General features: G+C 43.2%; 1 protein-coding gene across 2 annotated transcripts in view; it reads left to right on the top strand.

The window, feature by feature from the left end:
• SMOC2 (SPARC related modular calcium binding 2) overlaps positions 1-24,962 on the top strand; it is a 242,329-nt gene that overhangs the window by 160,605 nt on the left and 56,762 nt on the right. For both annotated transcript variants that reach the window (XM_038771125.1, XM_038771117.1), the window contains exon 9: positions 12,390-12,472. In XM_038771125.1, the coding sequence (XP_038627053.1) occupies positions 12,390-12,472 (83 nt within the window). The remainder of the gene's footprint in view (positions 1-12,389; positions 12,473-24,962) is intronic.

Here is a 24,962-nt window from a genome sequence, read left to right as displayed (position 1 = left end):
GTGCTGTGGGGAAGGGAAGGAGGTAAGACGGGGGGATGGAGAGGGGGACGAGGGGGAGAGGAAAGAAGTACTGTACTAAGTGCTTGGGAGAATACAACAGTGTTGGTAGATGTCTTTCCTTCCCACAGACAGCTTAGAGTCTAGAGTGCCGATTCTGTCTCACTCCCCCCCGACTTCCCTCTTTCTCTGTTCTCTCCCTGTCTTCCTGCTTCCAGGACATGTCTACCTGTATATATCATTGGCACCTCTTCTTCTATAGGTCCAGAGCTGAATTCTTCATCTTCTCTCCTAAGTCCTCTCCTCCACCTAATTTTCCCTTCACAGGTGACACCACTACCTTCCTTCCTGTTGCTGAAGTCTTCAACCTTGGCTTCAGTTCTTTTTTTTTAATGGTATTTGTTAAGCACTTATTATGTGCCAGGAACTATACCAAGCACTGAGGTAGATACAAGTTACTCAGGTTGGACATATTATATGCCCCAGGTGGGACTTAGAGTCTAAATCCCCATTTTGCAGATGAGGTAACTGACACATTGTGAAGTTAAGTGACTTGCCTAAGGTCACACATCAGGCAGGTGGCAGAATCTTGACTCCTTCCTCTTTTCAACCGACATATTTAGGTTTTTTTTTCTGATTAATTTTTCTTTCTCCACATGTTGGTGATCTGCCCTTCTTCTCCATCTAAATTGCTTCCCCACAGACCAGCAATTATCATATCCTGGATTGACTTGGGCATGAGTCAGTACAGTGCTCTGCACACAATAAGCGCTCAATAAATATGATTGAATGAATGAATGAATGCTTGATTGAGTCTCCATGCTGGTCTCTCTGTATACAGTCCCTCCCCACCCTGGTCCATACTTCACTCTAGTGTCTGGATATTTTTTTTAAATGTCATTGTAACAATCATTCTAATAATAATAATAATGATGGCATTTGTTAAGCACTTACTGTGTGCGAAGCACTGTTCTAAGTGCTGGGGGGGATACAAGGTGATCATGTTGTCCCTTGTGGGGCTCACAGTCAATCCCCATTTTACAGATGAGGTACTTGAGGCCCAGAGAAGTTAACTGACTTGCCCAAAGTCACACAGCTGACAAGTGGTAGAGCAGGGATTAGAACCCATGACCTCTGGCTCCCAAGCCCGGGCTCTTTCCACTGAGCCATGCTGCTTCTCTAATAATCATTGTGTTATTTGTTAAGCAATCTATTAAGCATGAGGGTAGATACAGTATCATACTGGAGTCGATACAGGATACAGGCTACAGGATAATTAGAATAGACACTGTCTTGTCCCAAATGGGGCTCACAGTCTAAAGGGGCGATAGAACAGGTGTTTAATCCCTATTTAGCAGATGAAGAAACTGAGACACTGAGAAGTTAAATGACTTCCCCAGGGTCACACAGCTGGTAAACAAGAGAACTGAAATTAGAACCCAGGGACCCTGACTTCCAGGCCCATGCTTTTTTCCATTCTGCTGCTTCTCATTCTGCAAAAGTCCCCTTACTTCTATGCTTAGAACAGTGCTTGGCACATAGAAAGTGCTTAACAAATACCATTATCATCATTATTATTATTATTCTGAAAATCCTCTAATCCTCTCCACATCAATTATAAACTGACCACTGGCTTTAAGGCATTCAATCAGCTTTCTCCCTCTTGCTTATCCATTCTTTCCTCTCATTATCCACTAGTTCACAAGCTTCTCTCCTTCAACCCAACTTCTTCACTGGACGTAATTCTCATCTCTTCCACCACTAATCTCTCCCTCCTGCCCCCTACACCTACCTGAAACTCTTTTCCCCTTCAAATGCACCAAATTGCTTCTGTCCTCATCTTCAAAGCCTTCTGAAATCACATCTTCTCCAGGAAGCTTTTCCTGATTAATTTCTAATTTCCACAGATTACATCCTCCTCAACTGCTACTCAAGTCCTACTGAGGTACCTATGCACACATGTATTCTTCCCACAGCATTAATGTACCCATTTTTCTTACCCTAATTCCAAGGCACTAGCTCAGATATATAACCACTTCTCCTAACCTTAAATTATTTTAGTTTATTTCTCCCCTCCCCACCCCCACATCTGCTGGGTTCTTAAACTCCTTGAGATCCTGTCTATTATCTCTATTGTAATCATCAATATGCTCAATACAGTCTCTGCCTTTAGGAAGTGCTCAATATGTTATTGAGTGTTCAATATGTTATTCTCTAATATGTTAGAGAAGCAGCATGGCTCAGTGGAAAGAGCACGGGCTTTGGAGTCAGAGGTCATGGGTTCAAATCCCAGCTCCGCCAATTGTCAGCTGTGTGACTTTGGATAAGTCACTTCACTTCTCTGTTCCTCAGTTACCTCATCTGTAAAATGGGGATGAAGACTGTGAGCCCCATGTGGGACAAACTGATCACCTTGTAACCTCCCCAGCACTTAGAACACTGCTTTGCACATAGTAAGCACTTAATAAATGCCATTATTATTATTATTGTTATTATATTGATCAATCATGAAATACCCTTTTAATAAAAGTGTCCTATCCTCTTGTTTTGACTTCAAGATGAGCCTTGTAAAACTATACTTTAAAAAAAAAACTTGAAAACACTAGCCTAATTTGAGGACACTTTTTCTCTGCAGCACAATGAAATGACTTAAAATCACTAGGCTTTCTGATTTTCTAAAAGAAACTAATAGCATGAGATGTGCTACAGCTTACTGCTTCTGAGGTTCAGATGGGAAATGTCAGAATTTTTCAGTATTTTGAAATACTGCCTGAAATACCTCCTGCAATATTCCATGGCACCTGGGGTAATGAAGAGTGTAGTAAGAAAATCCATCTTTCTTTCATCTATTTCACCCTGAAATTCTAATTGGAATAGGCAGTGGAGTCCCAGGAAGGAAAGGATTCAGGATTCCTGAATTTTCAATCAGTCAATAAATCTGAAGAATTTATTGAGCATTTACTGGGTGCAGAGAACTCTACTAAGCACTTGGGAGAGCACAATACAGTAGGGATGGTTGAAACAATCCCCACCCACAAGAATTTACAGTATAGGGTCAACATTTACAGTCAGGCTCTATGTCACATTCAGTAGCCTGAGAGCATTTTAGTAATGAGGGACACGTGTGTTTTCGATGCGTTTGCGTTTGCGATCATCCCATCACCCACATGTCCCAATTGTAATTTCTCCTCAGTCTAAGACATCAGGAGGAGAGAACGAAACCCACCAAGAGAAGCCTAGGCTCTAAATATTAATTAATAGAGGGGCAAAGTGAGGGGAATGGATATCAGGTGAATCAACTTTTAGGCAGTGTGCCAACTGCTACATTAGTGCATATAGCTCAGGGGTTTCTCATTCTAAGTTTCCATCAGCTATCAGAACACAAGTTAATTGAACTTCACCATCAAAGACCCTTCTATTCCCCTGCAGCACCTACACACTCTTAGGAGCATGAAATCACATTTCATGTTGGCAAAGAAGGAGGTTATCTGATAGGCGCTTTCTCCATCAAGACATTTTCACCAGTCTGTGTGAAAATAAATTGAAATAGCCAAGGAGGGTAGAGGGATGTTAAATTAAGTTTAATGTTAAATTGATTTTCTATTCTGGGGTCAGGGCACTAATATATTCTGTTCCTCAAAAGGAATATTACATAAGTCATAGTCTGTCATGTTGCTTTAAAAATATGGGATAGAATTTCAATTCTAAAGAATTTTTATATGTTATTTTGTAGAGAAGTTGCAAGGCATAACCGACAGAGCATGGGCCTGGGGAGTCAGGAGGTCATGGGTTCTAATTACAGCTCCTCCACTTTTCTGCTGTGTGACCTTGGGCAAGTCGCTTCACTTTTCTGGCCCTCAGTTACCTTATCTGTAAAATGGGGATTGAGATTGTGGAGCCCAACAGAGGACAGGGATTGTGTCCAACCCGCTTTTCTTGTATTTACCCAAGTGCTTAGAACAGTGCCTGGCTCATAGTAAGCATTTAGCAATTATTATTATTGCTAGCATCATATAATAATGAATCCCCAAATCTTGAGCATGATTAAAAGTACAATATTTGCAGGGGAAGGAAGAGGAAATCCTTTCCTCCAGATTTTCTAAAGGAAAATATTTTCAAAGTGTATTTGGAGAACACTAACTGATCCCTGAGATTCCAACATGTTAATTTTAGAAATTCTGATGACCAAGAAGACATGATGGCAGTATTTGTATTTTTTTCTCTGACCTATGGAAGTTTTTAAAAAGATTATCTTTTAATATTACTAGAGTGATTTTATTTCTTTTCTTTGAAATGGTACTTGTTAATCAATCAATCAATCATATTTATTGAGCGCTTACTGTGTGCAGAGCACGGTACTAAGCGCTTGGGGAGTACAAGTTGGCAACATATAGAGACAGTCCCTACCCAACAGTGGGCTCACAGTCTAAAAGGGGTAAGTAAGCGCTTACTAGGTGTCAAGTGCTGTTCTAAGTTCTTGATGCAATTTAATCAAGCCAGATACAGTCCCTGTCCCACATGGGGCTCACGGACAAAGTATTTCTATTAGGGATTCCATCATTTTTGTTTTCTAGGCACCATTCTACCTAAGTAATAAGGAATTAGCGGTTGCATTTTCAGTCCATTCTTACAGCTATGCCTGTCCTTTTTAGCTCACAGGTACTTAAGGGTTTTGAAATGAGTGGCAGTGGCAGTGAGTTAGATCCACCCCAATGACATCACCCCTAACTTTTATGATCCTGCTAATGGCTTATAACTGAGTTTTTCAATCAAATCAATTTATCAATCAATCAATCATATTTATTGAGCACTTACTGTGTGCAGGGTATTGTACTAACAGCTTGGGGGAGTACAACAATACTTCCCAGACACACTCTGGGAAGCAGCATGGCCTAGTGGAAAGAGCATGGGCCTGGGAGTCAAAGGACCTGGGTTCTAATCCCAGCTCTGGCAATCGCTTGCTGTGTGACCTTGGACAAATCACTTATCTTCTTTGTGCCTCAGTTCTCATGTTCTCCTTCCTACTTAGACTGTGAGGTCTCCATGCAGGACAGGGACTGTGCCTGGCCTAATTAACTTGCAGCTACCCTAGCGCTACCACAGTGAGCAAGAAGTTTAGTAACCTAATAATTCTGCGGTAGGATGGGAGTTTTTGAAATAGCTGCTTGATAAACTTTCTGACTTTCTCCATTCTCTGCCTGTTGCAATTCCAGCAATCTCTAAAGATACTAAAATATGGCAAAAGGTTCCTTCACACATGGTTTTCACATCAAATGCTGCAGAAATTTCCCTGTCATTTAATACAGATCCCTACTAAATTTGAGAAGGATATAAAGTATGAGGTTTTTTTTTTCATTAAAATGTGATAGCTTAAATTCTGAGTGTATTAGGGTTGTTTAATTTCAAAAGCAGTAATCTCGATGAGCATTTTGAAGTATTATGCCAATGTGTGTGAATACTTTATATCATGAAAGAGGTCATTCAGAGCCTGCGGAGAATAAATTGAGTATAAATAGAATAAATTGGGTACGAGGACAGTGGAGATGATTTTTCTTTAAATGATTCGGGAGGAAGACTAACTTACATGTGCTAACCCACTCCAAGTCAAGTTATGGGAGCAAGTATTTCCCTTTCAAGGACATTCTTTTATGGTGTTGAATGGGATGAATTCTGCCAAGAAATGGGTGCGGGAAATTTTGAGAAGCTCTAATGATGACCAGAGCTGTTTATAGTTTGCCAAGCAGTTTTTGGTGTTAATTTGATTGGAAAACTGTGGGTTTATTACCAAGAATGAGACATATTTGAACTCCATGCAAAATAAGATAATTAATCACTGTAAGGAGAAAAGAATGGATGATACATTTTTAAAAGTTAAAATGATGAAAACTAAAATAAAATCGAATACTTAAGGGATTCATTTCACTCAACACTAGAGCCATTTTAACCCCCCAGGCAAAACATTATAATATGGGTAGTTTATTAACCATACATATTCATATAGGTGAATTCTAATTAAAGAGCAGTGCACCTAGTGGAAAGAGCATGGGCTTGGGAGTCAGAGGACTTGGGTTCTAATCTTGGCTCTGCCCAATGCTCTGCCAATTACATTATGTATGACCTCGGGTAAGTCAATTAATTTCTCTTTGCCTCAGTTTCCACAAATGTAAAATGGGGATTTAATACCTATTCTCCCTTCTACTTGGACTGTGAGTCCCATGTGGGACAGGGAGTGTGACTGATCTAATTGACTTATATCTACCCCAGCACTTAGAACAGAATTCAACATGTAGTAAGTGCTAACAAATATCTCAAAAAAGCAAATATGTTAAAATAGAATAATATTGAGGACTTGACATGTAAATATACAAATATATAAACACACACATATGCATGTATATATGTACATATGAATATATGTGTATATATATATATTATATTGAAAATGCATCTGAAATCTACTAAATTTCTTCTGAAGTCCATTATTTAAAGTGAACCACCTGTCTGTGGTTGTGAGGGGGAGGAGGGATTTGAAACCAACTCGTGACTTGAGGCGAAATGAACCACTCCAAACAAAAACAGTTCATCTGATGCAAAACACATTTAGGATTTTGACAGCAATCCTTTCGTTTGAAAGAAAGTCATTTCATTTGAAATGCAAGTAGCTGTTGGGTAACTACAAGTTGAATTCACTACCACATCCGCTGTTGGATCCTCCCCTCCGTGAACGACACAGAGACCCAATGCAGTTGCACAGAGGGAGAGTAGAACCAGATGATCCCTTCCAAAACAAAAATCCTTCCCTAAATGTGTTAGAGTTCTCTTCGTGTTTAATGTATTGGTAGTAGGTTTTATTTCTGTGGTTAAGAAAAATCCCCGGGACTAGAAACATTTAATCTTATCCATAAAGAAGAAAATATGTCTGTTTATTGTTGTACTGTACTCTCCCAAGGGCTTAGTACTGTGATCAGCATACAGTAAGCACTCAGTAAATATGACTGAATAAATAAAGAAGGAAAAAACATCCCTTAGTCCTTCAAATGCGTGGATAAAGGAGGAAAGTTGGGATAGATAGGCATAAGGAAGAGCTACCAATTGGTAGATTTACAGTTGGTTGTATCCCTCATCTGCCTCATCCCTGTAAAAGCCCCTCTACTTGGACATGGCCCAGGGGATTGGGTTAAAAAGTCCTAGTACACGATATCATCACAGCAATGGAAAGATCAATAGAGAAGCAGCATTCATTCATTCATTCAATCATATTTATTGAGCACTTACTGTGTGCAGAGCACTGTACTAAGCGCTTGGGAAGTACAAGTTGGCAACATATAGAGATGGTCCCTACCCAACAGTTGGCTCACAGTCTAGAAGGGGGAGACAGAGAACAAAACAAAACATATTAACAAAATAAAACAAATAGAATATGTACAAGTAAAATAAATAGAGTAATAAATATGTACAAACATGATGTAGTGGCTAGAGCACAGGCCTGCGAGTCAGAAGGTCATGGGTTCTAATCCTGGCTCCATCATTTATCTGCTCTGTGGTCTTGGGCAAGTCACTTCACTTCTCTGTGCTTCATTTACCTCCTCTGTAAAATCAATCAATCAATCAATCGTATTTATTGAGCGCTTACTATGTGCAGAGCACTGTACTAAGCGCTTGGGAAGTACAAATTGGCATCACATAGAGACAGTCCCTACCCAACAGTGGGCTCACAGTCTAAAAGGGGGAGACAGAGAACAGAACCAAACATACCAACAAAATAAAATAAGTAGGATAGAAATGTACAAGTAAAATAAATAAATAAATAAATAAATAGAGTAATAAATATGTACAACCATATATACATATATACAGGTGCTGTGGGGAAGGGAAGGAGGCAAGACGGGGGGATGGAGAGGGGGACGAGGGGGAGAGGAAAGAAGGGGCTCAGTCTGGGAAGGCCTCCTGGAGGAAGTGAGCTCTCAACAGGGCCTTGAAGGGAGGAAGAGAGCTAGCTTGGCGGATGGGCAGAGGGAGGGCATTCCAGGCCCGGGGGATGACGTGGGCCGGGGGTCGATGGCGGGACAGGCGAGAGCGAGGTACAGTGAGGAGATTAGTGGTGGAGGAGCGGAGGGTGCGGGCTGGGCAGTAGAAGGAGAGAAGGGAGGTGAGGTAGGAGGGGGCGAGGTGATGGAGAGCCTTGAAGCCCAGGGTGAGGAGTTTCTGCCTGATGCGCAGATTGATCGGTAGCCATTGGAGGTTTTTGAGGAGGGGAGTAATATGTCCAGAGCGTTTCTGGACAAAGATAATTCGGGCAGCAGCATGAAGTATGGATTGAAGTGGAGAGAGACACGAGGATGGGAGATCAGAGAGAAGGCTAGTGCAGTAGTCCAGACGGGACAGGATGAGAGCTTGAATTAGCAGGGTAGCAGTTTGGATGGAGAGGAAAGGGTGGATCTTGGCAATGTTGCGGAGCTGAGACCGGCAGGTTTTGGTGACGGCTTGGATGTGAGGGGTGAATGAGAGAGCGGAGTCGAGGATGACACCAAGGTTGCGGGCTTGTGAGACGGGAAGGATGGTAGTGCCGTCAACAGAGATGGGAAAGTCAGGGAGAGGACAAGGTTTGGGAGGGAAGACAAGGAGCTCAGTCTTCGACATGTTGAGCTTTACGTGGCGGGCGGACATCCAGATGGAGATGTCCTGAAGGCAGGAGGAGATGCGAGCCTGGAGGGAGGGGGAGAGAGCAGGGGCAGAGATGTAGATCTGGGTGTCATCAGCGTAGAGATGATAGTTGAAGCCGTGGGAGCGAATGAGGTCACCAAGGGAGTGAGTGTATATTGAGAACAGAAGGGGACCAAGCACTGAACCTTGGGGAACCCCCACAGTAAGAGGATGGGACGGGGAGGAGGAGCCTGCAAAAGAGACTGAGAAAGAACGACCGGAGAGATAAGAGGAGAACCAGGAGAGGACGGAGTCTGTGAAGCCAAGGTCAGATAACATGTGGAGGAGAAGGGGGTGGTACACAGTGTCAAAGGCAGCTGAGAGGTCGAGGAGGATTAGGACAGAGTATGAGCCGTTGGATTTGGCAAGCAGGAGGAAAGGGGAATTAAGGGGAATTAAAAGGGGAATTAAGGGGAATTAAGGGGAATTAAAATTAAAATTAAAAGGGGATTAAGACTGGGAGTCCCATGTGGGACAGGGACTGATTACTTTGTATATACCCCAGTGCTTAGAACAGTGCTTGGCATATAGTAAGCACTTAACAAATACCATAATAATAATTAATAATGATAATAATGATAATAATAAAGATCAGGCACATTGCCAATTACAGTTGGCACATGAAAGAGAAAGTGCAGAGTAACATACAGTATAATATAGGAAAGCAACAAATTTAACTAAAGTGAGTTTAAGAACAAGTTTGTGGGCAAGGAATGTGTCTTTTTATTGTTGTATTGTACTCGCCCAACCATTTAGTACAGTGCTCTGTACACAGTAAGTGCTCAATAAATACAATTGAATGAATGAATTAATCTAACATCCAGAACACTACCCACTCTTTGCCGTATCCAGACTAGCCCGGCAACAAAAATGGGGAAGGCCTAGTCCCTGAATTGGATCCACACTAAACTCTCTCCTCCTCCGGAGATGCCATTGGTACTGTGAGCTCAGAGTGTCCAGAAGCAAACTCCTCATCTTTCCCCACCAATCCTCCCCTCCTCACATTTGTCAGCATCATCATCCTCCAGGTCTCTGAAGCCTGCACTCTTGACTTTCGCGTTTACTCCTCCCTCTCTTTCAACGTCCATATTTAGCATGTCTCCATTGGTTCTTCATCCAGAATGTTTCCAATATCTGCCCCTGTCTTGCCACTTAAACTGCTAATGCTAACCTTCTTGCTGTACCCCAATCTCCTGTATCTCACCACAGACCTCTCACCCACATCCTATCTCTGGCCTGGATTGACAGACAGATAGTTGCTTTCAGCCACTACCAACCCTTATTGAATACACATCTCCTCCAAGAAGCCTTCCCTGACTAAGCCCTCCCCCCTTCTCCCACTCCCTTCTGTGCCACTCATACTTGCTCCTTCATTCATCCTTCCTCCCATCCCCACAGCACATTATCTGTATATATCTGTCATTTATTTATTTATATTAATGTCTGTCTCCCCCTCTAGATTGTGGGCAGAGAATGTGTCTGTTTGTTACTACATTGGACTCTCCTAAGTGCTTAGTACAGTGCTTTGCACACAGTAAGTGCTCAATAAATATGATTGGATGCATGAATGAATGAACAAACTGCCACGAGGCTGGTGTGGGCACCTGTCATATTCCAGCTTGGCTACCCCATTAGCCTCCTGGTTGGCTCCAGTCTCCAATCAATCAATCAATCGCATTTATTGAGCACTTACTGTGTGCAGAGCACTGTACTAAGCGCTTGGGAAGTATAAATTGGCAACAGCTTCTCCCGTCTCCAGTCCATGCTTCACTCTGTTCCCTGAGTTATTTTTTCTTAAATTTCATTCTACCCACGTCTCCCCACTCCTCAATTACCTCCAAAGGATGCCCAACCCCCTCTGCATCAAATAGAAACTCCTGACCATTGGCACTAAGACACTCAATCAGTTTTCCCTTCCACTTATCCCTCTCTTCTCTCAATCCATCCCCAATCACACGCTGTGTTAGTCTGAAGCCAACTTACTAACTTGTCTTGTTTCCAGGTAGACCAAATGGTCAATCTTCATGGAACTCTCTCCCCCTTCACATCCAACAGGCTATTTTCCTCTCTTTCTTTAAAGCCCCCTAAAATCACATTGCCTCCAGAAGGCCTTTTCCGATCCACCTCTCATCTCTCCAGTTTGTATCACCCCCTCCCCATGAAGTGGAACTTCAATATTTTCTACCACCTAGGCACTTAGTGTACTTAAGCAAACCTCTTTAGCACTTGTCTAAATAATAATAATAACAACAATAGTAATGATAATAAAGTAGATAGAGGAGGATAGAGTGGCTAGTGGATAGCGGATAGAGCAGGCCATTGCTCTATCCACCAGATGACACTGCTTCTCTTTATGTACCTTTTTTATTCTAATACTTCCTATGTCAAATTTATTTTATGGTCAGTCTTCCCCACTAGATTGTAAAACTCCTTGAGGCCAGGGATCATGTCTACCCTTAATACAGTGCTCTGCATACAGTAGGCACTGAAAAAGATGATAGTAACAGTGGTGTTGTTTTATGGTCCTTGTTAAGTGCTTGCTATATGCTAGACACTATACTAAGCAGTGGGGTAGAAGCAAGCTACTAGTTAAGCATTTACTTCGTGACGTGCTGAGGTAGGTATTAAGATAATCAGGTCAGACAGACATAGGTCTAAGTAGGAGGGAGAACAGGTATTGAACTCCTATTTTACAGATGAGGAAACTGAAGTGCAGAGAAGTTAAGTGACTTCTCTGAGATGAAACAACAGGCAAGCGACAACAGTAGGATTATAACTCAGGTCCTCTTGCTATGCTCCTTCTGTGAGGCTACATCACTGATGAACTCCAGTGACATTTACCCCCATTTCTTTGCTTTTTCCATTACAGACAGTTATTTAGCTTTTATATTGCCCAAATCCTCTCAGTATTGGGAAAACTTGTGACCACTCTGTTCCCATCACCCAAACCTTTTATCTTTTTTTCATTCACCACATCTGCCACCAGTAGAACTTTTATTTTTGCATTACTCCACCCTCAGAGTCCTGACAGGGTCCCTAGTGCTTTTTTATTAAAGTGATATTTGTTAAGTACTATGTGCCAAGCATTGTATTACGCATGGGGGTAGATACAAGCTAATCAGGTTGGACATAGTCCCTGTCCCACACAGGGCTCCCAGTCTTAATTCCCATTTTACAGATGTGGTAACAGAGGCACAGAGAAGTTAAGTGACTTGATTAAGGTCACACAGTAGACAAGTGACAGAGCTGAGATTAGAACCCAAGTTCTTCTGATTCCCAGGGCCATGATCTACCCACTAGACCAATGCTACTGCTCTAGGGCTTGAGAAACACCACCTTCGGCAGAAAGAAACCAGATATAGTCAAGCACTAAGTATTGTCTGCACCAATCCACTGTCTAATTTTGTACGAGTCAATGAATTTGAAGACAACTCTAACAGTAACACCTGACACTATCCTGATGGTAGCTAGCATACTTAACTGCAGTTAACTTTCCCAAAAAAGTCATGGTAATAACTCATGGATGATGTAACATAAGAATCAAAAATTGCACTATATGCTGGGAACCAAAAACACTCTGCAGTTTGAATGAGGCCAAATAAAAGCCTGAAAAAGAGGGTATTATCATTTTCCAATGGACCCAGGCTTAATTTTTCTTTCTCTTCCCCACCCCACTTTCCCTTCTGCAGGTATGAACAACCAAAATGTGATAACACAGCCAGAGCCCACCCGACAAAAACAAAGGACTTGTACAAAGGTCGCCAGCTTCAAGGTGAGTATGCCGACTGGTTTGGACTGGCGTATGCTGTAATGACATTTTGAGCCTTTACTGGTTTGTGAAAAGAAGATATTCTTCCAATGCAGCATCCTGTGAGATTGATTTCCTTTGCATTGTTCTTGAAACTCCAATGGAGTGGAGACTCAGTTCTCAGCAAGTTTGGATGAGGCTGCAGGGGAAATCTGTGGATCAGGGATGTTTTGTTGCTGCATTTATTTCATCTGACTTTTACCAAATTTAGAAGAAACTTCTGTTTTGAAGTGAAAGCATTTGAAAGAGGGATACTGTGATTGAACAACTCCTAGTTCTATAATGTGCAGTCGTGTTCTTGAGGACCCCAGAGTATGAGAAAATTGCACTGTAGTAGTCATTGATTCAGTGGAAAGAATGGGTGAGGGGGCAGATGTTTCAAAGATATCACCCTGACTGCCACTACAAAGTACAAATTCCTGTATTGCTGTTTTGTCCAGCAGTGGCCATGGCATGATTTACATCCTTGCACTTGTCCTGCATGAAGGAGAGGTAGGAGGGATACCTCCTTTGTACCTGGGTTTGGTGGGGTTGGCTATTCTCACAGCATCTGCCCAGACGTAGTTGGAACTGGCCATTTTTGCTTCCTCTTGAGCCCAATAGTCCAGAGCGCTCTTTAAAGTCTCCAGGCAGGTGTTTGGGATTGCCGTGGGGAGGGAAGCATACTCTAGAAAATTACGGTGCGGGGAGAAGGGGATGGATCCAGTGTTTTGGAAATTATGGTGATGTTTCAGAAGCAGCCCCACCTGCTATAGGAAAAACCAAAGCAGGTCAGGCCAGGCTGGGTTGTCTAGGGCTATCTGCCTCTCAGAGGAGAGGCCTGAGCCATCCCACTTCCTGTGGAGAGCAAGGGGCTTGAAGAACCTTGAGTCACCCCAGAATCTAGGGACTCTGGCTTAGCTGGAGGTTTTTGGTGTCCAAGCGATTCCCCTCAGAATGTCAGCACTGGCCAGGGACACACTGACTTCCCTGGGAGATCAGAGTGGGAGGCTGAGCCCCTCTTGGGGAATGACGCTTGTTTGTCTTATGTTATCAAGTCATCTCTGACCCATAGCGATGTTATGGATGCATCTCTCCCAGAACATCCTGTTTCCACCTCTGGTAGTGTATCCTTAGAGTTTTCTTGGTAAAAATGCAGAAACGGTTTACCATTGCCTTGTTCTGCGTGGTAAACTTCAATCTCTGCCCTCGACTCTCTCCTATACTGCTACTGCCCAGCAAAGGTGAGTTTTGACTTGTAGCAGATTGCCTTCTGCTCATTAGCCACTGCCAAAGCTATGAACGGAACGGATATGCCTCTGCTTGACTCTCCCTCCTGTAGTTGAAACTGGTAGAGTACTGGAAACTCTCCAGGTGCAGCCCAGAGAGTGAATGAGCAAGGTTCGATCCAGAAAAACACTGCATCAAGAATCTGGTGCTGCTCTCTGCATTTCCCCTAGACTGTAAGCTCATTGTGGACAGGGAATGCATCTGTTATACTGTTATATTGTACTCGCCCAAGCGCTTAACATGGTGTTGTGCACACAATAAGTGCTCAATTAATACAAGTGACTGACATCACTGACATACTTCACTTCTCTGTGCCTCAGTTACCTCATCTGTAAAGTGGGAATTAAGACTGTCAGCCCCATATGGGACAACCTGATGAATTTGTATCTACCCCAGGGCTTAGAACAGTGCTTGGCACATAGTAAGTGCTTAACAAATACCATCATTATTATTTTACAGTAAAGGTCAACACAGATGCTTTAAAGCATTTGCTTTAAGGCAGACACTCTGCCAAGTCATTCCCTCTAAATTATCCACCCTCTCCTCCCAGTAAATCCAGATCTCACTCTTCCTCCCAAGCCCACCTTCAACCCTGCCTTATTCTTCACTTTTCTGCCTCCTAACCACTTCCTCCTGCCTGGAATTCCCTTGCCTTTAAAATCACTCTCCCAATCTTCATTTATCTTGTCTTGTCCTTTGCCATCGAGTTGTTTCTGACCCATAGTGACACCACGGACACATCTCTCCCAGAACGCCCCGCTCTCCATCTGCAATCATTCTGGTAGTGGATCCATTGAGTTTTCTTGGTAGAAATATGGAAGTGGTTTCCCATTGCTGCCTTCCACACAGTAAACTCCAGTCTCCACCCTTGACTATCTCCTATGCCGCTGCTGCCCAGCACGGGTGAGTTTTGACTTGCCTTCCACTCGCTAGCCACTGCCCAAGCTAGGAATGGAATGGGTAGGCCTCTGCTTGTCTCTCCCTCCCATAGCCAAGACTGGTCAAGTACTGGAAACTTTCCAGTGTGACCCTGAGAGGGGCCTATCTTCATAGCCCTTCTGAAATCCTACCTCCCCAGGAAAATTTACTATTAGGTCTTATTTTTTAGTATTTGTTAACTACTTACTATGTGCCAGGCACTGTTCTAAGTGCTGGGGTAGATACAAGGTAATCAGATTGGACAAAGTCCATGTCCCACAAGGGGCTCACAGTCTTAATCCCCATTTTACAGATGAGGTAACTGAGGTACAGAGAAGGTAAGTAACTCATCACACAGCAGGCAAGTGGCAGTGCAAGGAGTAGAACCCACATCCTTCTCACTTTTGGGCAGTTTTGAGCCAACTGTCCTATTAAAGCACTTCTTTCACCTATCTGTAAATTATTGTGTGTATCTGCCTCCTGTGATACATCTTAAGCTGCTTGCCCACTAGGGATCAATTTTCCCACATCTACTGTACTCTTCTAAGAGCTTAGCACTGTGCTGCATGCAGGGAACTCTCAACAAACACTGTTGAATGATTAATAGTCTGATGGCAAAACCCACACTTGTGAGCCCTTCTTCTGATAAGAAAGACTTCTCCAGAAAAAAATGTATCCTTAGCATCCATTTCTGCTAGATGTAATCCATCAGAAACTCTAGTTTCACTCAGGGCCAGAGCTTTGTATTTGACCTGTCCATGTGTTTGTGGACACATCTGGCTGTTTGTTCCTCTGACTGGAACATCTTTTCTTCTCACTGTGGCATACAAGTGCTACCTTGCTTGAATTTAGTTGGTATTTGCTTATTCTTAGATAGCAACATTAAAGTTTAGTAATCATTGCTCTCTTCTGAACTGGTTAAGCTTAAAGCAGTCATGTCGATTAAAAAGGAAGAAGAGACCGTTCCCTTCACCACTGCATCCTTCACCTCCTGAAATACCCTGCAGCCCCTCACCACTACTAGATAAACAACTCAAGTGCATGCCGTGCTAATCAGGACATGAGACATAGAGGGTCCTAGAGGAAAGAGCATGGACTTAAGAATCAGAGGACCTGGGTTCTAAATCCTGGCTCTGCCACTTGCATTTTGGGCAAGTCACTTAACTTGTCTATGCCTCAGTTCCCTCATTTGTGAAATGGGGATTCAAAACCTGTTTCTCCTCCCGCTAAAATCATGAGTCCTATGAGACAGCAAGTGTGTTGAAACTGATTGTTTTGTATCTAATATAGCACTTGGCACATAGGAAGCACTGAAAAACAAATAACACTGCTCTTATTGATCGGGGAAATGTAATCAGAAATCCTAAGACACAGAAGATTACTGTGTGTTTTCTTAAATGACAAATATCGTTATTTTCTAAGATTTAACTATTTACAAATGAATGTCCCTGATGCTTCCTTCTTGTAATAATAATTGTGGTATTTGTTAAACATTTACTGTGTGACAAGCACTATGATAATCTAAAAAATCAGAGCAGACACAGTCCCTGTCCCACATGGGACTCACAGTCTAAATAGGAGGGATAATTGGTATTTAATCTTAAAGGTGAAGACACTGAGCCCCAAAGATGTTAAGTGACTTACCCAAGGTCACCCAGCAGGCAAGTGGTAGAGCCAGCCTTAGAACCCTGGTCCTCTGATGCCCAGGTGTTGCTTTTTCCAAAGCAGCTTGGCCTAGTGGAAAGAGCATGGTCCTGGAAGTCAGAAGGACCTGGGTTCTAATCCAGGCTCTGCCACTTGTCTGCTGTGTGACCTTGGGCAAGTCACTTCACTTCTCCGGGCCTCAGTTTCCTCATCTGTAAAATTGGGATTAAGACAGTAAATCTCATGTGGGACAGGGACTGTGTCCAACCTGATTAGCTTGCATCTACCCCAGTGCTTAGTACAGTGTTTGGCACAAGTGCCACAATTATTATTTCCATTAGGTCACACTGTTTTGCATGCAGATAATCTTTGCTCTCTGCAGTGCTTTTGCAATACCTCCTGCTTGCCTCCTGGAACTTTTCTAACTTCTAAAGTTTTATCTATCGTCTGTCTCCCCTTCTAGATTGCAAGCTCATTGTGGGCAGGGAACATGTCTATGAACTCTGCACTCTCCCAAGCACTTAGTACAGTACTTTGATTACAGTAAAATGCTTCATTAAAACCATCGACTGATTGATTATCATACTATCGGAAAGAAGCTGACTTCGTCATTTAATTTCAAAGCCAGGCTCTTGTGTAAAGGAATTTCTGGAGTGCATAGCTAGCCTCCAGAATCTAACTGGATCTGTATCATAATGTGACCTTGGAGACATTTGTGCATTCTGATATGTTTAGATCATAAATGATGGCATAACTGCTTGGGGACGAATAAATCAATGCATACATTCTTGGTTGTCTATGTTTTAGTGGAAAGGTTTCAGCAAAGCAGTTCTTTCAAATCAGTAGGTTCTGTGCATAAAGGGCAGCTTTTCTCCCCAAAGATATAAAAAGTTACTAGTAAAATAACAGACTGCTCATAAACAAAATTGTTTGGGCTATTTGGAAAATAAAAACTTCACTTAGTGAGTAATCTTTACTAGCCATCTAAGGGCATTTCTCCTCAGCCTGCTTCATGTAAGAGGTGTTCTACATTCTCAGGTGCTGTGAGTCTGAAGTCACAATACTTTTTCCAAAGTCATATTTTGCTTATATCCAAAAAGCTTGAAATGGGCAATATCTACTTCTTGGAATGACTTGTGAAATTAGCTAAGAAAAGGTCTTATCCCTCTATCTTGGGAATTACGGGAAGTGATGTTGCAAGATGAGGAGATCATAGCCATTACCCAGTAGTTCCTGGAGAAAGCCCCAGGATGAGGAGAGCTTAGAAAAGGTCAGGGAACCTGTGAATGCATGGAAGGGAGTGAAAATTATTTTAGCAATTTTCCTATTGCTCGTTTGAAGATCAATATCTTCTCTAAACAAAAATAGTAATAGTTATTATTATAGTATTTATTAAATGCTTACTATGTGCCAGGCACTGTACTAAGCACTGGGGTGGACACAAGCAAATCAGGTTGGACACGGTCCCTGTACCACATGGGGCTCACAGTCTTAATCCCCATTTTACAGATCAGGGAACTGAGGTACAGAAAAATGAAGTGACGTTCAAAGTCACACAGCAGACAAGTGGTGAAGCTGGGATTAGAACCCATGACCTCATGACTCCCAGGCCCATGCTCTAACCTCTATGTCATGCTGAAAAAATGCACATTTTCATGGGAATGTCCCATGGAAATTAAGTAACTAATTTAATCCTATGTAGAATGAATTGTCCTCCCACATCCAAGATCTACATCTTTGAACAATAATACTGATGGTATTTGTTAAGCTCTTACTCTGCACCAAGCACTGTTCTAAGCACTGAGGTAAATACAAGCTAATCAGGTTGGACACAGTCCCATATGGGGCTCACAGTCTTAATCCCCATTTTACAGATGAGGTCACTGAGCATAGAGAAGGTAACTGACTTGCCCAAGGTCACACAGCAGCTAAACGGCAGAACCTGGATTAGGACACAGGTCCTTCTGACAGGCCCATGCTCTATCCCTTAAGATGTGTGGTTCATTAAATTAATGATCCAACTATCATTTTTACTCTTGACAGTGTTGAAAGGAGAACCTTCTCATTTTCATATGAAACACATCTTATCTTATGAAACACCCTCCATACCTGGCTGAGAAAGCCAAGAATGCACCTTCTCTTTCCTGAAAGACACAAGAATCATTTTTAAATATGCAGCGTTTCCCACTTCTCACCCATCTTCTTAACTGGCTGAAAACTGCTGTTCAGAACAAGGAAGGAGTAGAAAAAGGAGGTTCCCTCTGTAGAAGAAAAATTAGGCATTTAGTCACATTCCCCAAACTAAAACCAAGTTTCTCTCTAGTAGACAGAATGTGTTCTTTGAAGAAGCAATTCTTCCATTTATTTGTTGTCTTAACATGGATTGTTATAAACGGGAATGGAAATCCATTGTTTCTGATACTAACTCAGCAAGCATAAATCTCAAACTGAAATATAGCCATTAGCATTACAGTTCACGCCATTGTCTAGTTGTCTACTTTTGAGAGAAGAAAGATCACTGTTGTTTCAAATGAGAGCTGAGTGTGTATCAGGAATCCCCTGGGCTTCAGAGAAGTTCAGAAAGAGCCGAAGTGGGTTCTCAGCATTGCCTCAAGAACCCACCTGCATTTTATCTAACATTAGTTACACTTTTTTTTTCCTCTTCATCTGGCAAGAAAGATGCCATTGTCTCACCCAGGCCCTTAATCAAAACCAGATTCTTCAGGGAGCAAGAAGTCACATTAGGTAAACAGCAGAAAGGTCAGTTTATTTGTGGAATTGTACATTTTTTGTGAGTAAAATGGTCATAAACCCTCACCCATGATGGTAATTTAGAAATGAATAACCTAGTTAGGAAAAACAATTGCATGTTCAAATAATGCAGGAGTAGAGCTTCCTTGTAATTAGGAGAACTATATTTGAAAGGTAACACGTTTGTGGATAAGAGGCAATTTCAGGTTCCTGGGACCTAATAAAGTCTCTTCTAATCCCAAGTGATATTTTTAATATCAACAACAGATGCCGATTTTGTGTTAATCCAGGACTGTGGTCCAAAGGGAATTTGACAAGGCCCAATTAGTAAATGGTGTATTGGCCTTTGGAGAGGAAGATTGCGTGTTAGGGAAAATAGCATTACTTATGTCTCTTTAAGCCTTAATTGACTATGTCTTATATCTGGTGAGGTGGAAATGGAAACTGTCCAATTTTGAAGTCTTTTTGCGAGTCTGCTTTCTGATTTTTCCAGGTGTCCATAGGCTTCTGAGGGAACTCTCTAAATCTAGAAGTTCAGATATATAGAATCTTGATTCGAATGTAAACATTCATGAAACATCCCTCTTCTTGACACCTTCCTCGGTTGCAATGATTCAAGCTCTATCATGAATTACCAGAACCGTTTTTCATATTCTGGGAACACAGTGTCCTCCTAGGTTTGTCCATTTAAGACAGAGCTATTTGGCTGTTAGGTTCTGTCTAGACTAAGTAGTAATATTTCTTAAGAAAATAAAGACCATCTGGCTCAGCCATGAGGCAGGGGAAGATGACTTAAGAGCAAGCAAGAAAAGGCATCTTGTCTTCTCTTATGCTGTCGAATCATCTCCGACCCATAGCGGCTCCATGGACACATCTCTCCCAGAACCCCCCACCTCCATTTGCAATCGTTCTGGTTTTCTTGGTAAAAATACAGAACTGGTTTACTGCTGCCTTCTTCCGTGCCATCAATTTGAGTCTCCACCCTCGACTCTCTCCCATGCCGCTGCTGCCCAGCACAGGTGAGTTTTGACTTGTACCAGATTGCCTTCCACTTGCTAGCCACTGCCCAAGCTAGGAATGGCATGGAAGCTCTCCAGAGGCAATTCTGAGAGGGGAAGGTCATCTTAAGAACCCATATATACCCTGTATGATGGAATCTTGCTTCAGCTCCATCAGACCACAATATCTGAAGATGGGGCCCTGGGCTGGACTGTCTTGGGGAGGGTGGGGCGCTCATCACATGACCCTCTATGATATCATCATAGCGCCACCAGCCAGAGTGGAGACAGAGATTCAGGCGATCTGTGGGGGTCGCCTCAGCAGCCGAGGCCAGGAGGTGTTTGGTCTTGGGGGTAGGGGGGAGGGGAGAAGGGAAGGAGGGAGTGGGAGCCAAAAGTCTGGAGGACCCCTGCAGTGATTGAGAGGTGTTTCTTACAGGGTTGGGTAGTAGGGGTAATGGGGAGAAAATCTCTTCTCTCCAGCCGTAGTGACAGCCAACAGTGGTGCGCACACACACACATGCACACACACACACACACACACACACACACACACACACACACAGAGCCAACATGTCCATGTTTCCTCCATTTTTCTTTTATGGCATTTGTTACGCACTTACTATGTGCCAGGCACTGTTCTAAGTACTGGAGTAGATAAAAGGAAATCAAATTGCACACATTCCATGCTCCACATGAGGCTCTCAGTCTTAATCCCTGTTTTAGAGATTAGGTAACTGAGGCACAGAGAAGTGAAGTGACTTGCCCAAGATCACACAGCAGATAAGTGGCGGAGCCGGGTCCAAAATCCAGGTTCTTCTGACTCCCAGGCCAATGGCCCACCCACTAGGCCATGTTGCTTCTCTACACTCTTAAACACCAAATATGCTTTCCCCCTTTCTATTCACTATCAGTTTTAGGACTTCTTCCAACCATGGAATCCACAAGGTCCCTGGAGACACCAAGATGAAGAACTAAGGGCCGTGGTACTGATTAGCACCTATTAGCATTAGTCACATCCCAAACCTCCCTCCGTCCCCCATCTTTCCACAAAAAAAAACCAACTAAGAAGGGAGAGGATGCTGAAGCATCTAGGATTTTAAAAGAGCTCCTGGGAGATGGAAGCTCCTCTCATGCTCTAAAATTCACTCATTCTCTAAAATTTAAAGAGCAGTGCCCCTTTAAGAGTAGGACACTCTGGCCCCGGGAACCTTGTGGTAGCCACTGTGAAAAAAACACTGTCTTTATAGCAGTAGTTTTGTTGGTAATGTCAAGAGGAGAAACAATTTTGGGGGCCGACTGGGGTCTCTGCAAAACCAGGGACCTGGGTTATTGTTATATCGTACTCTCCCAAGTGCTTAGTGCAGTGCTCTGCAGACAGTAAGTGCTCAATAAATATGATTGAATGAATGAATGAATGAAGCCCTTTGCATTAATCTTTCCATGACCTGCCCTCATACTCAGGAGTAGGGCCACCCTATGACCATTAAGATCCCAATGCAAAGTCCACTTGGTATAGGTCTCCAAGGCACTCAAAGGGAGAGCCTGGAGGAGTAAGAGTGGTTTATTTCTACCTCAGCACTTAGCAGATAGTAAGTGCTTAATAAATATCCTCAAGGAATCATACAAACAAGACAAGATGAAGAAGAGGAGATATACCCTTTCCCCAAGGGCCAACCTCTCCTCCTCACTGTTCTCTTGCTGCCACTTTCACATCTTCTTATTCTCACCCATTGTCTCCCGAGAAGAGGTCTGCAACCTACTCTTAAAAGCAGCATGGCTCAGTGGAATGAGCCCGGGCTTTGGAGTCAAAGGTCATGGGTTCAAACTCTGGCTCCGCCATTTGTCAGCTGTGTGACTTTGGGCAAGTCACTTAACTTCTCTGTGCCTCAGGTACCTCATCTGTAAAATGGGGATTAAGACTGTGAGCCCCCACTTGGGACAACCCGATCACCTTGAACCTCCCCACCGCTTAGAACAGTGCATTGCACATCATCATCATCATCAATCGTATTTATTGAGCGCTTACTATGTGCAGAGCACTGTACTAAGCGCTTGGGAAGTACAAATTGGCAACATATAGAGACAGTCCCTACCTAACAGTGGGCTCACAGTCTAAAAGGGGGAGACAGAGAACAAAACCAAACATACTAACAAAATAAAATAAATAGGATAGATATGTACAAGTAAACTAAATAAATAAATAAATAGAGTAATAAATATGTACAACCATATATACATATATACAAGTGCTGTGGGGAAGAGAAGGAGGTAAGACGGGGGGGATGGAGAGGGGGACGAGGGGGAGAGGGAGGAAGGGTCTCAGTCTGGGAAGGCCTCCTGGAGGAGGTGAGCTCTCAGCAGGGCCTTGAAGGGAGGAAGAGAGCTAGCTTGGTGGATGGGCAGAGGGAGGGCATTCCAGGCCCGGGGGATGACGTGGGCCGGGGGTCGATGGCGGGACAGGCGAGAACGAGGTACAGTGAGGAGATTAGCGGCAGAGGAGCGGAGGGTAAGGGCTGGGCAGTAGAAGGAGAGAAGGGAGGTGAGGTAGGAGGGGGCGAGGGGATGGAAAGCCTTGAAGCCCAGGGTGAGGAGTTTCTGCCTGATGCGCAGATTGATTGGTAGTCATTGGAGGTTTTTGAGGAGGGGAGTAATATGCCCAGAGCGTTTCCGGACAAAGATAATCCGGGCAGCAGCATGAAGTATGGATTGAAGTGGAGAGAGACACGAGGATGGGAGATCAGAGAGAAGGCTGGTGCAGTAGTCCAGAAGGGATAGGATGAGAGCTTGAATGAGCAGGGTAGCAGTTTGGATGGAGAGGAAAGGGCGGATCTTGGCAATGTTGCGGAGCTGAGACCGGCAGGTTTTGGTGACGGCTTGGATGTGAGGGGTGAATGAGAGAGCGGAGTCGAGGATGACACCAAGGTTGCGGGCTTGTGAGACGGGAAGGATGGTAGTGCCGTCAACAGAGATGGGAAAGTCAGGGAGAGGACAAGGTTTGGGAGGGAAGACAAGGAGTTCAGTCTTCGACATGTTGAGCTTTAGGTGGCGGGCAGACATCCAGATGGAGATGTCCTGAAGGCAGGAGGAGATGCGAGCCTGGAGAGAGGGGGAGAGAGCAGGGGCAGAGATGTAGATCTGGGTGTCATCAGCGTAGAGATGATAGTTGAAGCCGTGGGAGTGAATGAGGTCACCAAGGGAGTGCGTGTAGATTGAGAACGGAAGGGGACCAAGCACTGAACCTTGGGGAACCCCCACAGTAAGAGGATGGGAGGGGGAGGAGGAGCCTGCAAAAGAGACTGAGAAAGAAGGACCGGAGAGATAAGAGGAGAACCAGGAGAGGACGGAGTCTGTGAAGCCAAGGTCAGATAACGTGTTGAGGAGAAGGGGGTGGTCCACAGTGTCAAAGGCAGCTGAGAGGTCGAGGAGGATTAGGACAGAGTATGAGCCGTTGGATTTGGCAAGCAGGAGGTCATTGGTGACCTTTGAGAGGGCAGTTTCCGTGGAATGAAGGGGACGGAAGCCAGACTGGAGGGGGTCGAGGAGTAAGTGCTTAATAAATGCCATTATTATTTTCATTACTTTTGTGAACCAGCCCACTCTTGGGAATAAACAGAATGAAAGGCCAACATCTGGATGACTGTCAAAATGTTCACCAGCAAACTAAAAAAAAAAATGGCTGGCAGGAGAATTACTTTCTACAAGGATTTCTCTGGTTTAATTGACTCACCAAGTGATTCATAGCACATAAACATAATTTAGGTAGTTTGACTTTTTCTGCATTGCAGTTTGAGAACTGAGTGTGTCTACCCTCTAAACAAAGAATTTCCAGTTCCTCATTATTTTTTGCCTTCATTTGGCTTGATAAATTATGAATCCAAATGCACAATGATTAAATAATGTGAGGCTCCATTTCTACCCCCTTCCTTAGCCCCTCAAGGCATAGGCTTCAATTCTATTGTGAAACTTGGTCATAGTAGTGATAGTATTAGCACTTACTGTATGCAGAAACACTGTACTAAGCTTGTGAAAAGAATATACTAAGCATGTGAAAAAAAATATACAGGTGGGAATTAAAGAATTAAATACAGTCCCTGTCCCACATGGGACTCATAATCTAATAGTAATTGAAGACGTGTAATCTGGATTGGTTCTTGCACAACAGATTTCACTTGAAAGTTCCTAGACAACCTTACAGACTATGAAATCAATTAACTTAGGGTTCACGTCTTTCCTCCACTGAAAGGAGTTCCCTCTGGGAAGAATCTCAGAAATTGTTCATCATTGACACTAAAAGTGTTTACAACTCAGAAATATTATTCTGTTAAGGTATAGGACAACTGAAGGCAAAATACAAACATGCATGAATAAAAAAAATTCACAATGTGCCCCTGTAGACATTTTGGAATACTTCTATAGCATTCTTTATCACACATCTTGCATTAATAGCTCTGCTCCACCAGTTCACAGGAATCTCAGTGATGCTTAAGATATGGCTTAACAACCATCGGAAGAAACTGTTTAAAGACACCACATTTAGTAAACTAAGAAAATGGTTCATAGCAGAATAAGGGTAGCAACCAGAGGTGCCAGCTTTCCATCTTGATAACTGGGGCAAACTTGGGACAGGAAAAGAGGGGGCAAAGCATTGGGAGGATGGAGATTTAGGTGAGGTAGAGGAGAAAATTAGGGGGAGAGGGAGGAAAAGAGAGAGAAAGGGAGAAATGATTATGGAAAGGGTGAGAAACGGGAAAAGGGAGAGAAGAGGATGGTTAAGGTGTTCACCCTTCCTTCTATGTGGTTTTCTCTTCCTCCTCTCTCTCCTCTTCATCATCCTTCTCCTTCTTTTCCTGTGCCTCATCCTTCTCTTCTGC

The sequence above is a fragment of the Tachyglossus aculeatus genome, chromosome 2 (assembly GCF_015852505.1).
Source record: "Tachyglossus aculeatus isolate mTacAcu1 chromosome 2, mTacAcu1.pri, whole genome shotgun sequence".
Taxonomy (NCBI): domain Eukaryota; kingdom Metazoa; phylum Chordata; class Mammalia; order Monotremata; family Tachyglossidae; genus Tachyglossus; species Tachyglossus aculeatus.
Note: the sequence above shows the minus strand (reverse complement) of the source record. Positions and strands in the feature narration are given on the sequence as shown.